The sequence below is a fragment of the Neomonachus schauinslandi genome, chromosome 8, assembly GCF_002201575.2.
Source record: "Neomonachus schauinslandi chromosome 8, ASM220157v2, whole genome shotgun sequence".
NCBI lineage: Eukaryota > Metazoa > Chordata > Mammalia > Carnivora > Phocidae > Neomonachus > Neomonachus schauinslandi.
Genome location: NC_058410.1, coordinates 22,179,839 through 22,197,558, shown reverse-complemented (window position 1 = coordinate 22,197,558; position 17,720 = coordinate 22,179,839). Strand labels below are relative to the sequence as shown.

The 17,720-nt window shown below is 34.7% G+C and overlaps 1 protein-coding gene across 3 annotated transcripts in view; it reads left to right on the top strand.

The window, feature by feature from the left end:
* The window catches only part of PEX3 (peroxisomal biogenesis factor 3), a 36,661-nt gene extending 19,470 nt beyond the window's left edge, over positions 1–17,191 (top strand). The window contains exons 5-13 of one of the 3 annotated variants that reach the window (XR_002480486.2): positions 970–1,094; positions 1,388–1,454; positions 1,563–1,617; positions 2,164–2,332; positions 5,542–5,612; positions 8,088–8,207; positions 13,117–13,213; positions 15,737–15,898; positions 17,132–17,191. Coding sequence is in view for 2 of the 3 variants with exons in the window: in XM_021693156.1 (XP_021548831.1) it covers positions 970–1,094; positions 1,388–1,454; positions 1,563–1,617; positions 2,164–2,332; positions 5,542–5,612; positions 8,088–8,207; positions 13,117–13,213; positions 15,737–15,820 (788 nt within the window). In the remaining variant the exon portion in view is untranslated. Of the gene's footprint in view, positions 1–969; positions 1,099–1,387; positions 1,455–1,562; positions 1,618–2,163; positions 2,333–5,541; positions 5,613–8,087; positions 8,208–13,116; positions 13,214–15,736; positions 16,570–17,131 lie in introns of those variants that run through there. The other 2 variants (XM_021693156.1, XM_044917319.1) reach the window with 2 other exon arrangements.
* The last annotated feature ends 529 nt before the right edge of the window (positions 17,192–17,720 follow it).

Genomic DNA, 17,720 nt, shown 5'->3' with positions numbered 1-17,720 from the left:
ATATGCCTACATTAGGTACTAATACCTGCAATATTATGCTTTTTTTTTTTTTTTTTTTTGAGGGAGAAAGAAAGAGTGCATGAGGAGATAGGGAGGGGCAGAGTATACAGTCTATACAGAGTAAACACACTAGTCTCAGAACTTTATACTACCAAGTATTCCTACATTTTCCCATCCATTCATGTGATCCTTATCAACTAAATCATGCTTAAGCTTTGCCTATTTAAAAATAAATTAAACCTTTATAGTACCATGTATTTCAGCCACCCCTTATATAATACCAAAGACTTCTACATTCCCTTTTCTTCTCTCTAGCTCATTCCTTGAACCCTATAGCCTGGCTTCTACTTCTGTGTCTCCACCCAAACATATCTCACAAGCACCAGCCGTAACTTCTGTGTTACTAAATCCACTGGACATTTTCCTCCTTCTAGACCTCTTGGCAACATTAAACACCTTTGCTTTCTCCTCTGTTTTGAACATTCTGTCCCAGGCTGCTGTGAAACCTAGTCTCTGGGTATCCCCTATCTGTACTTTCTCCAGCCCTTAAATGGGCTCAGCCTCCTTTACCTGCCATTACTAGCTGGAGTTCTTCCATGCTCAGCCCTCCACTCTTAACTCTCAGCTAGCTCCCTGGAGAGCTCAGAGTTCTGAGGCTGTAAATCTCAGTGTTTCCCAATCCTTTTGTGTTCTCCTTTCTAAGCTAATAATATATAACCCTTTACTCAATATATTAGTTATTGCTTTTATTGGTTGTTTCAGTTAGGAGATCATACCTAATTTACATTAAACAAGTTGTAAGGAGAGACTATGAATATTTTGAATTGATATATTTTTGTACTTGAAACAGTTACAAATGTATTTTTTAAAGTCACCTTGTAAAAAAAAGTAACCATAGGGATAGTTTGTGATTTTACATATTTGTTTGTTTTAATAAAAGTACCAAATTGTTTTCTTTTCTCTGTGAAGGTTTCACAAGAAGTATCGTAGCAGTATACAGTACTTGTATGCTGGTGGTTCTTTTGCGAGTCCAGTTAAACATAATTGGTGGATATATTTACCTGGATAATGCAGCAGTTGGCAAAAATGGCACTGTAAGTTTCATAGACTTACATAGATATTGCCATTTTTTTCAAGATTTAAATGAATTTAACTGAATATTACTTATCCTGATAATGTCTGTAAAATAAATATCTTTATATTTCATGTGATTGTAAACTTCTAGCATTATTTTTCATATTTTGAAACTAGACTTTTTGTTATGTTAAAGAATACTGTTTTTTCCTATCATTTCAGGTCCTGAAAAATCTCAGCTCAAGTTATACTGAAAATATTATTTATATACTAATAATATTAGATAATTTAACCTTATTTCTATTTTGTACAGAGAGTTCTTGCTCCCCCAGATGTCCAACAGCAATATTTATCAAGTATTCAGCACCTCCTTGGAGATGGTAAGATTCTTATTTGTGACCTGGAAACTAATTTTAATTTGTTCATTTTTTATTATTGAGGAATTCAAAAAGTGAACAAGGCTTTTATGTTTGTTTTTCCTTTAATAGGCCTGACAGAATTGATCACGGTCATTAAACAAGCTGTACAGAAGATTTTAGGAAGGTAAGGCATTTTGCGTTGGCTTCTCTGACTTCCTGATTCTGGTGAATAAAAGAAAAATTAGAATTGTTCTAGTGAAGTTGGTGATTTGACAAATGGTGGTTTGTGAAATTCTTTGTAACCTTATACAGACACAGTCCTGAGATACTGGATTGTGAATCCATTTTCTGCATTAGTGCCAACCTTTTGATACTAAGGGAAAAGATGTAATATTTCATTGTTTATTGATTGACTTCCAAACAAACCAGAAATATTTGGGTCATAACATAAAACACTTACTTTAAAATCTGCCTCTGAGCCTTTATCTTCCATTTATACTCATAGTATCTATAATTACAATGGGAATTTTCTTGTGAAATCTGCAGCAAGACTTGATGTGGCTCTGTAATAATGACACTTAACTGATGGCTGATTTCTGAATCCACTCTAGTGAGTTCAGTCAGCAGTTTCAGGTTTGACTAGCTCTCAGAGAGTAATTTGTTAAAAGAGTGTGCTAAGGATGTGTTGTATAGTTTCAATTTATCCCGATTCCCTTTTCTCTGTTTCTAGCATTTCTCTTAAACATTCTTTGTCCCTTTTGGACTTGGAGCAAAAACTAAAAGAAATCAGAAATCTAGTTGAGCAGCATAAATCTTCTTCTTGGATTAATAAAGATGGATCCAAATCTTTATTATGCCATTATATGATGCCAGATGAAGAAACTCCATTAGCAGTCCAGGTGATTAATTCATAACCATTTAACCAAACCAGTTACTCTATATTTTTAAAATTCTTTTACTATCTCTTGAAATTTAGATTTCTGAGGCTCTTGAAAGGTAAGTGATTAAAAGGCCTGTATTCCAATAACTTAAATAAAACTTCATTCATTTAGAAAACAAACAGCAATTATGACTGATTTCTAATTAGAAACATAATTTTAGATATTGAGCTAATTTTTATTGAGTATTAGTTATGTGAAAGACATTGTGATGTATGATTCATACAAAAAATGAATAAGACCTATTCATTATATTTGGGGGAAGTCAGGAGACACATTCAGTTTATGTGACTAAACTATATTTATATGAGATCAAGTAGCAGAAAATAGAGCTGATAGCTGGGGCAAGATCATGAAGAGCTTTATATGCCAAGATAAAGAGCTGAACTTCAGTTTATAGAAAAAGATAAATTTAGCCAGGCCAGTACCACAATTACACATTCTGCTTTTTAAAATAAATCCATGAGGGCAGTATCAAAGTGGACTAAAGGAAATTTTAGTCATCCAGTTGAGAAACAAAGAAGGCCTAATCTAAGTTATCAACTATGGTGTTGCTCCATATTGGTGTGTCGTGGGCAGTTGTGATTTAAATTATTCATTGATAAAAGTAGAGCTACCCTATGACCCAGCAATTGCACTCCTGGGTATTTACCCCAAAGACACAGATGTAGTGAAAAGAAGGGCCATATGCACCCCAATGTTCATAGCAGCAATTTCTGCAATAGCCAAACCGTGGAAAGAGCTGAGATGCCCTTCAACAGATGAATGGATAAAGAAGATGTGGTCCATATATACAATGGAATATTACTCAGCCATCAGAAAGGATGAATACCCAACTTTTACATCAACATGGATGGGACTGAAGGAGATTATGCTAAGTGAAATAAGTCAAGCAGAGAAAGTCAATTATCATACGGTTTCACTTATTTGTGGAACATAAGGAATAGCATGGAGGACATTAGGAAAAGGAAGGAAAAATGAAGGGAGGGAAATCGGAGGGAGAGATGAACCATGAGAGACTATGGATTCTGAGAAACGAACAGGGTTTTAGAGGGGAGGGGGGTGGGGGGGATGGGTTAGCCCGGTGATGGGTATTAAGGAGGGCACATATTGCATGGAGCACTGGGTGTTATACGAAAACAATGGATCGTGGACCACTACATCAAAAACTAATGATGTGTATGGTGACTAACATAACGTAATAAAATTTAAAATAAATAAATAAGAATAAGAAAAATGGAGCACCTGGCTGGCTCATTCAGTGGAACATGCAGCTCTTGATCTCAGGTCATGAGTTTGAGCCCCATGTTAGGTGTAGAAATAACTTAAATAAATAAACTTTAAAAAAAAAAAGAATAAGAAAAATGTCAAAGATTGTAGGTTTTTAAACCTACAAAAACCTCATTTTAAAACCTCATTTTAAAATATTGGTTTTTTCCATATATAAGCAGGTTATACCCATTCTTTACAGTTAAGAAAAGAATATCTCACTTGACAACTGGGGTAGCCTTAAACCAAAGAGGCCCCTAAGCCATACCTTATCCTAGAGGCCCTATTAGAACAAAGACTACCATGGTTTTCATTGCCTGCTGTATTTCCATCCCCAAAGATAGACCTGTTTGGGTGTCCAGAGACCCTGCCTTCATGAGTAGGCCAAAAAAAGGTTGCAGCCATTTAAGGGAACCCCATGACCTGCAGGATGGAGGCTAAACTGAACAAGCAGAATAGATGGAACGGAATTAATGAAAGAAACAGGAGAAAACTTACTTACAAATTCTAATCTCAAGGAGATGCAATAAGAGTATTAAAAAAAAATTTCTGGGGCGCCTGGGTGGCTCAGTTGGTTAAGCGACTGCCTTCGGCTCAGGTCATGATCCTGGAGTCCCGGGATCGAGTCCCGCATCGGGCTACCTGCTCGGCAGGGAGTCTGCTTCTCCCTCTCCCGCTCCCCCCTCTTGTGCTCTTTCTCACTCTCACTCTCTCTCTCAAATAAATAAAAAAAAATAAAAAATCTTTAAAAAAAAAAAAAATTTCTGGAATGATAAAACAGTTTCCAAATTTTAAAATTCAACAGTGGAACTGAAAAAGAAAATTATTCAAAGAACAAGTGAAGAAAGGAATGACAGACCCAATCTTACCTGAACTGAATTAAACCCTGAAACTTTAGATGGAAAGGACACACAGAGCGCCAGACTAGACTAGACTTGATGAAAAAAGACATACAAATTTTGATAAAATGTCTTACCAATTAAAGAAAAAAAAAAAAATCCCAGGCCTCTGGAACCTCAAAGGACTATCTTTTTCTCTGTAAATATATTCTAGAAAATGTGTTCAAGAGGGGCCAAATAAACAAGGCTCCTAAAAGGTATAATTTTACTTCGACTCATTTTTTTAGTATAGTTGACACACAATGTTACATTAGTTTCATATATACAAAATAGTGATTCCACACACTTACACATTATGCTGTGTTCACCATAAGGATAACTACCATCTGTCCCCATACATCCCTATTATAATATCATTGACTATATTCCTTATGCTGTGCTTTTTTATTCTCATGACTTACTTATTCCATAACTGGAAGCCTTTATCTCCCACTCCACTTCACCTGTTTTACCCGACCCCTCACCACCCTCCCTCTGCAACCATCAGTTTGTTCTCTGTATTTATAGGTCTCATTCTGCTTTTGTTTTATTCATTTCTTTGTGTTCCACATATGAGTGAAGTCATATGGTTTTTTTTTTTATTTCACTTAGCATAAAACCCTCTATGTCCATCTATGTTGTCTTAAATGGTACAATCTCATCCTTTTTATGGCTGTGTAATATTCCATTGTGTGTCTATATAGAAATATTGTATGAGCCAATAATTCTACTGTTGGGTATTTACTCAAAGAAAACAAAAACACTAATCTTATATATGCACTCCTATGTTTATTGCAACATTATTTACAATAACTAAGATTCTGACTCATGTTTTGAATAGTACTTATCTATACATATGAACTTTTACAGTTTTCTTGAGTTTAAAAAAACTCATTTCTTGATTGTTGATAAAACATAGACTTGTAGATTTCCTCAACTCTTGGGGTTTTTTAATATGATTAGTTTCATCATAACTTTGTGCTAATATTTGAAACCCTAAAGTATAGCATTTTAATTTCACAGGCCTGCGGGCTTTCTCCTAGAGATGTTACAACTATTAAACTACTCAATGAAACTAGAGACATGTTGGAAAGGTATGTATACTGCATGTAACAGAAAACATGTGTTTCTATTTTGAATGTACTTATGACTCTTTTTTAGCTTTTCTTAAACAACATATGCAACATAGTATCTTGTTAAAATTACATTTTGAATCTGTTCCCTGTCTTTAGGTAGGATTTCCTACCAAAACTAGTGTTTCTTTTATTAAGGTAATCAGAGAAACAGATTTTTTTCAAGATGCGCATGCTTTCTTCAATCTACTTCCTTAGCCTAGAGATGCTGAAATACTAGTTGAGGGACTGAAAGATAGTTAGCATTTATATTTTGAGAAGAGCTCTCAGGTGATTCTGGTATACCCAGTGTATTAGTAAATATTTAACAACTAGCTCTGTAAAACAAACAAACCAGAAACTGAAATTATAGCTGCAGCAGTTCTGACTACCAACTTGAAATCACTTGATACTCACTTTAGGAGTCGGGGAGAAATGCACTTTGAAGCCAGAAGTAGCCAGCTCCAGCTAATCCTCATGTATACCACATGCACATATGTGATGTGTGTACACTCCCCCCAACACACACACATACTCAGTTTGAGATCTACCCCCCCCCCAATTCTCTCAGGATAGACTATAATGTCCCTAAAACTTTGAGTGATAAAAATTCCACATCTTCCCTAAATTGAGTATTACTGTTTTAAGTCACCCAGAAGACAACCAGGGTGTTAAAAATGGAGAAAGCACCAGCCTATGCATTAGAAGACTGGAAGACCTAGATTCAGGTTGGGCTTTCCTGTTTATTAGCTGTTCAGCATTGGTTGAGCCACTTAAATTCTTTGAGGTAGTTTTATCATTGTAGAATCTGAGTAGTAATACCAGTCTTACCCACTTATCTTAAATGGTTAAAATATCAAAGTTTCTTTTATCCTAAAGATAATTTAGGACCATTTTCTCTAGTTGTATTTTCTGAGGAAATTATATGCTCTGCTTATAAGATATTTTCATGATCGTGACAAAAATTAGCAAATTTGAAGGTTAACTCAGCTACTGAATCTACTGTCTGAATTCATCAAATTCTAGTCTCTTGACTTTCTACAATAGCCACCTCCACATTTTTTCTTACTCAGATTTCCACCAAATGACTCCACAAAATGCTAGAAAAGGTCATCAGTGATCTCTTGCCAAATCCATTCAACCTGTAATGTTCATCTTACTTGGCCTTTCTCTGATAATTAACACTGTTGATCAAGCCTTTCTTAAAATTCTTTTCTCAAGTGGCTTCCATGACAGTGTAATCTAATTTCTCTCCACATTCTCAGGTTATTTCTTCTTAGTTTCCTCTGTGTCCATCTTTCTTATAAACATTAGTTTTCTAAGGTATTTGTTCTTATTTCATCCTCAGCTGTCCCAAACAATTTCATATTCCCCCATTTAACCACTGTCTGTATGCTAATAATTCCCAAATTTATAGCCCCTAGCCCAACACTCCCATGAGCTTGAGATTTCTAGATGTCAAAGATCAAACTAATCTGTTCAACTAGGTATTTTCTATCTTTATAGTACATATATATTATTCTTTATATCAAAGAGGTTTGGGGCTCTGGGTGGCTCAGTAAGTTAAACATCCAACTATTGATCTTGGCTCTTGGCTATCCTTTTTGGATAGCAGATCTTAGGGTTGTAAGTTCAGGCCCCATGTTGGGCTCCACACTGGGCATGGAACCTACTTTAAAAAAAAAAAGGTTTTGTGAGGTACTTACATGGTGTAACAAAAAGAGCTTGAACTTTCAGATCAAAAAGGCCTGGGTTCAAATTCTAGCTCTCCCATTTACTAATTACATACCTTTGGACAAATTTCTTCATCTCTAAGTATCCAGTTTCTCAACTGTACATGATAATAAAACTTTCTATCTCACTGGGATGTCATGACAGTATGTAAAGCAAACCAATATCTGTGACTATAAGATGATTCCTCTTCAAGAGTTTCCTAAAGAGGGGCGCCTGGGTGGCTTAGTCAGCTAAGCGTCTGCCTTCGGCTCAGGTGGGGTCCTGATCTCAGGGTCCTGGGATCAAGCCCCGCCTTGGGCTCTCTGCTCAGCGGGGAGCCTGCCTCTCCCTCTCCCTCTCCTTCTGCCTGCCCCTCCCCCTGCTCATGTGCTTGCTCGCTCTCTGTCAAATAAATAAATCAAATCTTTAAAAAAAAGTTTCCTGAAGAGAAGTAATACTGTTATTGATATTTTTGAAAACACATTGTATAAAGTGCTGGATGATATAAGAAAATCTCACAAATTGGATGAAAATTCTCATTGTATTGTGCTAAATAATAAGCTTACTTTTTAATGCTTAATTGTTAAAGATTAACTCCTTGATATATTCTTACAGTGTTTTAGGCTATAAAAAGTAGGTTGTGACTAGAAATGTTGGTGGCTGTCAAAGATAACATAGCTACTGAATTTACTTCCTTTTCCATTGAAAATCTAAAAAGCAATTTATCCTTCTTATTTTGTATAGTCCAGATTTTAGTACAGTTTTGAATACATGTTTAAACCGAGGGTTTAGCAGACTGCTAGACAATATGGCTGAGTTCTTTCGACCTACTGAACAGGACCAACATAGCAACTCCATGAGTAGGTAAGATGACAAAAAATGTTGTGTGTCTAATGAATACTCTAATAAAAGAGTGCTTTGGATGTGTTTATTTTTTGTTCCAGGTAATAAAAAAAATCTTAGAGGATAAATTTGATTGATCATTTGTCAACAAATTAAACTCCCTTAAGCCAATGACTCCGTAAAAGCTCCTTCTGGATTCAATATTAAAAATTTCATTTCTTGGGCGCCTGGGTGGCTCAGTTGGTTAAGCGACTGCCTTCAGCTCAGGTCATGATCCTGGAGTCCCGGGATCGAGTCCCGCATCGGGCTCCCTGCTCGGCGGGGAGTCTGCTTCTCCCTCTGACCCTCCCCCGTCTCATGCTCTCTCTCTCTATCTCATTCTCTCTCTCAAATAAATAAATAAAATCTTAAAAAAAAAAAAAAAAAAAAAAAATTTCATTTCTTCCCCAAATTTTGCCACTATATGGAAATAAGTTGTGAAACTACCTTTCTGTAAGCCAAATTCCAGTTCTTCGGGTTTTTTTTTTTTAGTTCTTTAGAATATAAAACTGAAAATGTATTTAATTACTGTAAGCCATAATTGACCCACATAATTCAATAGTTTGGTCATTAAAATAACCCAGGCATTCTTGTTATAAATTCCCATTTGATGAATTATCTCTTACTTCTACAACTATTCATTCTTAGCTCTTATTGTAGGATTGGGAGTATTTAGTTAGTGCAATTGTTAGTAATTTTAATCACAATTATTTCTAAGTCATACATTCATACTGCTAAAATGTATCATACGGTTTTATTATATCCTTAGCTCAACATGAATATTTTGGGTCTCCTAGTAGAATTTATACTCTTTTAATAAGCTGTTTTGTAGTTTTTTATATTAAACTCAGAAAATAATAAGTACTAAACCAATGTTAACTGACTATAAACTAGTCCATTAAAATGAAGAGAAACAGTAAGTGATATGCAGTATATATGTGCAGTATCCAATTTAATTCTTAAATACATAGGGCAAGAAATTACTCAATTCTCTGGAACCCCTCTTTATTGTATAAAAAAGAATAATTTGCAATTAAAATTGAGGATTTGGAATACTTAGAGCAATAACATTTATTTTCTTAAACAATTTAAATATCACCCTAAAATCTTTTTTAGGATTTCTTTAAGTTATACAAAAATAAATTTCAGCCCCTATATACTCCCTAAATCAAGGTGCTCCAATTAATAAAAGTTCACTATAATTTCTACCTAGCAAGGTGTTAGTTATTTCCTGAGTAGTGATAAAGAATTGTAATAGTTGTTTTAACACAAATACTTGACCTTATACCCTGAAGAATTACAAAAGTTATGTTGTAACCACATCAGCCATTGATGGTCTTCCTTTTTGAACTCCTACAGTACTCCATACTTTACTTTCCCATACAACCTACGTTTTTCACCTAGAACTGGAATCATATTCCTCAGTTATATTTTAAGCCTCCTCTCAAAGTCAGAGACTATCTAATGCCCTTTCATATTTCATTACATACACTAGGTATTCAGTCGGTATTTCCTGTCCTAAGTTTTTTCTCTTCTGTATCGGTAATCAACTTCATACTCCATGATTCAATACTAGAAGTATTTCCATTATGCCTTGTGTTATTCCTTTTATTTAAAATGTAGTGAAAGTTCTAGCCATCACAGTAAGTCAAGAAAAAAGATTCTCAGTTTCGGCAAAGAGACAAAATGATCTAGAACCCTCAAAAGAAACAACTGAAAAGTGATGCTAACTAATACAAGCTCAAATTATATATATGTGTGTGTGTGATATATATGTATATATTCCTGTATATACTATATATATAACATATGCACATAATATATAATATTCAAGAAATTATTGAAAAAGTAAGCAATAAATAAACTCTCCTTATAAAACATATAAGGTGAAATTATTAGAATAATATGTTACTCATAATAGATAAACCAATGGAATAGGATGTAAAATCCAGAAACAGGCTCTAAAATATACAGGAAATTAGTACATTAGGGGTGAGGAAGAGATGTATTATTTAGTAAATTATAAGGCAGAGTAGTCATTTTACAACGACTAATGTAAAATAATAATAAAGTTAGACCCTTCTGTACCACACACATAGCCAAAAAAATCAAGGAGGTTTAAACAATAAAAGCAAATGAACAAATGAATATTTGTCAGAGTTCAAGATGGAGAAAGTAGAGAACTTTACAAAAGAAAGTGATAGGTTTGGCTGTAAAATGTAAAACTTACAGATCAAACAAGCTTTATTAGCTTTATAATTGGTATTAAATGCAATGATATGTTGGGGGAAATGTTTGCAAACTGTATATATTATACAAAGAGGTTAATAGCATTATGGACATATCAGTTAAGGAAGGAAACACTCAAAGAAAGAAATGGTCATAGACACAAACAGATAACTCAGAAAAGAGAAGTAGAAGTGCCAATTTTTCCATTCATCTAGCATCTATTTGTTGTACACCTACTATGTATCAGGCACTGTACTAAGTCTCTGTCCTCGTGGATCTTACAATAGAAGAGAAATAGACAATAAACATAATTGTACAAACTGTGATAAGTGTTAAAAGGAAAAGAACATTGAACATATGATAAAAGTATTTGACAAACATGGAAAGTCAAGCAGCTTCCTTGAGGAAATAATTTGAACTGAGAACTAAAAGATGAGCATCTATTAAATATGGCCTTGGACTGGAGTGGGACAGTTGACATTTAGGGCAGAAGCCACAGGGCAAAGACTTTGAAAAGAGGAGGACCACGGTACACTTGAGGACCTGGAAGAAGCTGGTGTAACAGCTGAACAGCTGGAACTGGGAAGAGGGGGAGTGTGAGATCAAGTTGGAGAACTGAGCACATACAGATTATGGTAGTCAGCTTGAGAGTGCTGGAGAACCACTAGAGAGAAGTGGCAGGAGAGTTACATGATGGGATTTACACTGTAGGATCACTTGGATTGCTCGGTGGAAAAGGAATTGAAACAGAATTGGGGTGGGATATAGCAGTGGATGAACAAAGACTTGTATTAATTGATTCTAAAAGTATATATTGAGCACATACTGTGCACCAGGCCCTTTACTAAGTACTGGGATAATACAGTGAGTAAAATAGACATGGTATCTAACCTCATGGACATTGTATGATAGCAGTGTCTTCAGTTTCTATTGAAGAAAAATTAATGTACAAAGAGAGACATCAAACAAATAAACAGGGGCACTTGGGCGGCTCAGATGGTTAAGCATCTGCCTTCGGCTCAGGTCATGATCCCAGGGTCCTGGGATCGAGTCCCGCATCGGGCTCCCTGCTCAGCGGGGAGCCTGCTTCTCCCCCTCCCTCTGCTTCTCCCCCTGCTCATGTTCTCTCTCTCTCTCTGTATATCTGTGTCTCGAATGAATAAATTTTAAAAATCTTAAAATAAAATAAAATAAACAAAAATTTGATAGATTTTGAAAAATGCTACCATAAAGGACAATAATGTGTAATTTTCTCAGGAATACACAAATCTCTCCACTCCTTTTTCTTTTTATGCATTGCCTCAAATCTCAGCATAGCACAGGTTAGACAAAATAGCTTCAGCATTTTCATGGTGTTTAAAAGGAAATTTCTAGTGTAGCCTCAGGTATAAATATATGAAGTATTGCATTTAATGTAATAAACCTCAGTCTATAACCCACACACAAAAATTATTTCATCATTGTTTACAAATTGTTTCACATTTAACAGTCATTATATCATCCATAATCACACAAACATTCATTTATTCCCAAAAAAATGATTGTTGAGCAGTTACAAGTTAAAAGGTCACTGCTACAGTCCAGACAAGAGAAACTGCTTAGCCTGGATTAGGTTTGGCAAAGGGGAGAGGTAGACACACTTAGGAAATATTTAGGATTGTGGGGGGATTCGATATAGTCAGGATAGAGAAGTGCCAAGGTAAAAAGCCCAGGTCTCCTCTTATACAGCCAGATAGATGATGGTGTAGTTCACTGGAGTAGGGAGGAGAAACATTCAACATTGCTAGTAATTGAGAGAAACACAGACTAAAGCTGTAAGAAACCATTTGAGCTATCAGACATACCAAGATTTTTTTTAAAGCTAATACTTGATGTAGAAAGAGGCATAATGGAGCAGGTTTTCTCACACACTGCTGGAGAAGCAGAGGACGTCTGTCAGTATACCTTATAAACCTTAAAAATATTCATACCCTTGGGGCACCTGGGTGGCTCAGTCAGTTTAATGTTCAACTCTTGATTTGGGCTCAGGTCATCTCAGGGTCCTGAGACCAAGCCCCACCTCAGGCTCTGCCCTCAGTGGGAGTCTGCTTGGACTCTCTCTCACTCTATATCCTCCCCCAATTTGTGCTCTCTCCCTTCCCCCCACCCTCGTAAATAAATAAATAAATAAATAATAAAATTAAAAATCATACCCTTTGACCCAGTAATTCTGTGTTAATACAAAGAACTGTTTAAAGAAAATTAGGCAAAAACTTAAATGCCCAACTCCAAGGAGCTAGATCTAAATTGTCACAGCTGGAGGATGAATTATCTTTATAATCATTAAAAACTAGATTAAAACTTTAGAAGAATTTCTAATAAGATGGAAAAATGTTCATAATAATAAAAATACAAAACAATATTGCTGGAGAGGTTATATAGTCTTGTGTTTAAAAAACACACAAAAAAGCATAGATACATATAAAAATTACTGGAAGAAATTAACCATGATGTCAGTTACAGTTGTTATTTCTAGGGGGTAGAATTATGTATGATTTTTATTTTCTTCTTAGGACGTTTCTGTGAGTGAGTGTTCTTCAGTGACTGTATTGTACTATAATTAACATGTTAAGTTCCCATAAGGTAATTTCAGAAAATAATTATTACTATGATGATTTTTCAGTCTTTCCAGTGTCAGCCTGCCATTAGCTAAGATAATTCCAATAGTAAATGGACAGATCCATTCAGTTTGCAGTGAAACACCTAGTCATTTTGTTCAGGTAAGAAGAAAGTTTGGGGGTATTATTTAAAACATTGTATCTTTGGTTGTGGTTATATTTATCTGAAATAAAATTACATTTCTCTCCTGTGATATTTGTTCAAAGAAACCAAAAACTTAAAATCACATGTAGAGTGTGGTAGAATGCCCCATGAAAGCAACATTGTATCATGGCAAATTTATGAGGTTGGGAATACCTTTCTCCGGGTTACAGTCCAACACCAATTAGCCTGCATTTTTAGTCCACATACATTCTGGTGGTCAGTTGAACTTACTGTGTTAATATTTTGCATTAAACTATTGGTAATAAGATTGAGCTGTGAGATTAGTGATCCAGTTCCACAAATTTTGAGGAAAACTAAAAAAATTTTGTGGAGAAGTAAAGCATTTTAGATTTAATAAATATGACTATTAATAGTGCACCAATAATCTCCTGAAAAACTGCATAAGACATTACTACCTATAACTCCATCCTTTCTTAGAAAAGCATTTTGGAATGCATTAAGACTGATATTATTGAAATAGTAACTTTGAATCCACATAGTTTTTTTTTCTGAGTCACTTGCAAACTTGGATTAGAAAACTTGGTTTAGAAGACTAAAACTTGTATTAGAAATAAAAACTTGGTTTGCGGGGTACCTGGGTGGCTCAGTCAGTTAGGCCTCCAACTCATGATCTCAGTTCAGGTCTTGATCTCAGGGTCATGGGTTCAAGCCCCATGTTGGGCTCCACACTGGGCGTGGAACAACTTAAAAGAAAAAAAAAAAGTAAAAACTTGTTTGCAATACACCTCAATTCCAAACTACTGCAGTAATGGACAGTGAGAAGACTCTAAAGCCTAAGCGTCAGGATGGCATATTCTCAGTACCATGTGTCTCAGACAAGTTAGATTATTGTCCTTGTACTTTCTATTTGGGAACGTGAAAAGCACTGAGACTACGGACTACTACTTCTTTCTGTGTATAGTGTCATCAGTTTGTCCTTTATATGTCCTTTACATGCTTATTTTCCCTTACTGTTCTCTTCTGTCTTCTGTGTCATCTTTCTCACCCGTGACAGTTAGACATTCATATTGCAGAAGGAAGAGTGAATAAGACTGATCTCATTTTACTTAAAGTTCAATTTAAGCTTAAATTTTTAATTAAAAACTTGGTTTAAATTTTTAATTTAATATTAATTTTCACATGTATATCAGTGAGAGAAAAAAGGTTGTAACTTCTGGCATTTAAACCTTAACTTTACCTTTCTCCACTTTCGTAAAAGTCTCTGGCTTCATCAGTAGGCTGTTCATCTTGGCAACAAGTGGGAAATACAACCAAGCATAATATACATGTACTACATTAATTAAAATCTGAATAATTGATAACAAAAACAAAAGATTTCAATCCAATAAAAACACCAATTGTTAAAGTTTTTGAGTATGACTGAATGAGATTAAACTGATATACTACACTGTTGATTGACAAGACTCCCACCAGTTCTTTTAACCATAATTTCTATGAGTTAAAATGCCACATTGCCTTCAGAGAATTTAATCATTAATTTATTGAAATCAAGACTTGTCTGTAGCTCACTTGGGTTTTCTGATACTTAAAAGAGAACACAAAGGACAGTTTCACTTACTGTTTCTCTCATGCTCACAGGGGCACTCAAATGCTTCTGTGTCATGGATCTTTTCACAATCTGGTGAAGCCTATGGACCCCTTCTCAGAATAATGTCTATAAATGCATATTACAAAGTACATAGGTTTTAAAGAAAACCAATTGCATACAGTTTTCAAAATGCTTTTTAAAATCAAAGTTATGAAGAAGCAGCATTGCTTTTTTGTTCACGCATTAAATAACAAGCTATAACAGCAGTTCATGCAGCTTCCACAACGATCATACATGAAAATGTCTGATTTCTAGTGAAGACAAAGTCATAGGCCATGCTAGTACTATCACAGTTGGTTGGCAATTTCCTAACTGAAAGAAATACTAGATTTTAGTTAAAGGTTCATGAAAATAAAATTTTTTTCTTACTTTTACATTTACAAATCTCTGAAGAACGCTTGTTCTAAAGTGTCTATGTGCGGTTTATGTATGTGTATGCAATAATATATGATATGCTACATGTATTCTGTGTTAGATCTTCTAAAAAAGTAATTTACCTCACAACCACGTTACGTCAGCTTCTAACAAAAGTACCTTTAGATTTGCATCTTTAGTACTGTAATCATTTATTCAACAGATAATGTATCTAGTCCTTGGCACACATAAAAGTCCATTTGAAGACTGTTTTGGGTCTTCTTCTCAAAGTCACACTTGAATACTTACCATACTCACCAGCCTTCACATAAGAACTGAAACAATAAATATCTCCTAGAATTTATTATAAGAAAAAATATTCCTTTCATTAAATGATTTTCTTTTTGACCTTAATGCCATAAAACTTAGAGCTAAATTCATTGCTCAAATTGCAGATATGGATTCATATTATCTATACTTCTTACAAATTGTAATGTTTTACTGTCATCTTTGCTAGGACCTGTTGATGATGGAGCAAGTGAAAGACTTTGCTGCTAATGTGTACGAAGCTTTTAGTACTCCTCAACAACTGGAGAAGTGATTTCTTTTCCTTCAAGAAAAACTACAGTGGAATTCATTTACTTTTAAAAATATGCTGAATAAACCACCTATATATAGGGTAATGATTTGTTACCAAAATGCCTAATAAAAATATATTCTTAATCAAAGTCTTCATTTCATAATAAAATAGATTTATTTGGCATCTTAATATATTTTTTTAAAGTCACCAACAGACTAGTTTTTGTGGGCATATCTGAGTGTACACCGTGCAAGTATTTGTTACACCGTGGATACTAGTTCCAAACGGACTATAAAGCTAGTGTAGATACTTTTTTTAATATTATATAAAATATACATTGACATTAATACTGAGAAAAAATCTGAGAAATAAGTGTGAAGTTTAGAAAAAATGTACTACTTAACTAATCATAAAGTTCACTGGACTGCAGAATAGATGAGGAAATCAGGCTTTTCTCCAGTTACTCTTCAAAGGTATAAATTATTTATCTTAAATAAACCTGATGAAGGACTTTTATTTTTATGGAAATCAGTGAATTTAACAACCATGATCAGTAATTTTTTTCTTTACTATTGTTAACAATCCTTAGAAAAATAGGTATTGATTTAGAGGTTAAAATTGTGCTGATGCTGTTTACTCAACAGCTATTATTAGCTACATAGTTTCATTCCTTTTTATGTAAATAATTTTAATAACTTTGTATTGATTTTGAGACAGTAAATATCGCAATAAAATATTTTAGTAAAATACGGTTTTGTTGAGTTGATACCGTTAATTTTATTTGTCCCATAGCATTTTTTGCTGTTATTTTGGGAGAATATGCTAGTTTTCAAGTTTTATTTTAACTAGTAATATAATTGATGCTTTCTTTTAGCTTTTTTGTTTAGAAAAAATAAGTAGCATTTCCTTCTGAAAAGAAATAATTCATTGTCTCTAGTTAAATCTATATTCTGTATTTATAAGGGTAATTAGGGCAGAAATAAATGAATCATCAGTATATTAGATACATTTTCAGTAATATAAGAATATTTTCAGTGACATCGCTTTATGTTCCTCCAAATAACATATAGCTAAGTAGTAGAAGGTACAAAATGATTGTGAAGTCTCTTCTAAGGCGAGGCAAGGCCCAAAGTCAACCGCTAGGGAGTCTATGTCTACAGTGTTTAAAAAAAGAAAAGAAAAATCAGATGTAAAAGTGGTGAGGAGAGCAAATGCTTCTCTTCAAAATTTGACAGAATATAGTGATATTATTTTCTAATAGGGTGACGGAAAAACTGCGTTTTGGAAAATTAGTGAATGTGTATGTAATAGGGCATGCATCTCTTCCAGCAGTATTAACCCAGGATTTCATCCAAGGAATATTTGAGACTGAACAGGTGTGGCCTTATAAATGGATCAAAATCTGGTCAGCTGAAAATTTTCACCTGGAGTCCTCTACATCTGTGGAGTTGTGGCAGTTGAAGAGATGACAAGGTAAAAACCACGTGTATTTGAAGCTAATTGACATTACAGATTTGTCTTCAACTAGTACAGTAAGAGCCCTCTTGTCTGGGACCCTTAGTTGTTTGGTTCATCCAAAAGGTCACTTGAAACAGGGTATCACACAAAAAATTTATTCTTAGGGGCACCTGGGTGGCTCAGTTGGTTAAGCGTCTGCCTTTGCCTCAGGTCATGATCCCAGGGTTCTGGAATTGAGCCCTATGTCAGGCTCCCTGTTCAGTGGAGAGTCTGCTTCTCCCTCTGCCCCCTCCCTGCTCATGTGTGCCTACGCTCTCTCTCTCTCTCTCCCTCTTGCTCTCTCTCAAATAAAATCTTTAAAAAAACTTTATTCTTACATATTTTAACTTTAAATATTCTTTGTCAATTATTTAATGTAGGACCCAGGTCTTTTCTATCTTTTTAGTATAGGTCTGCTTATAGG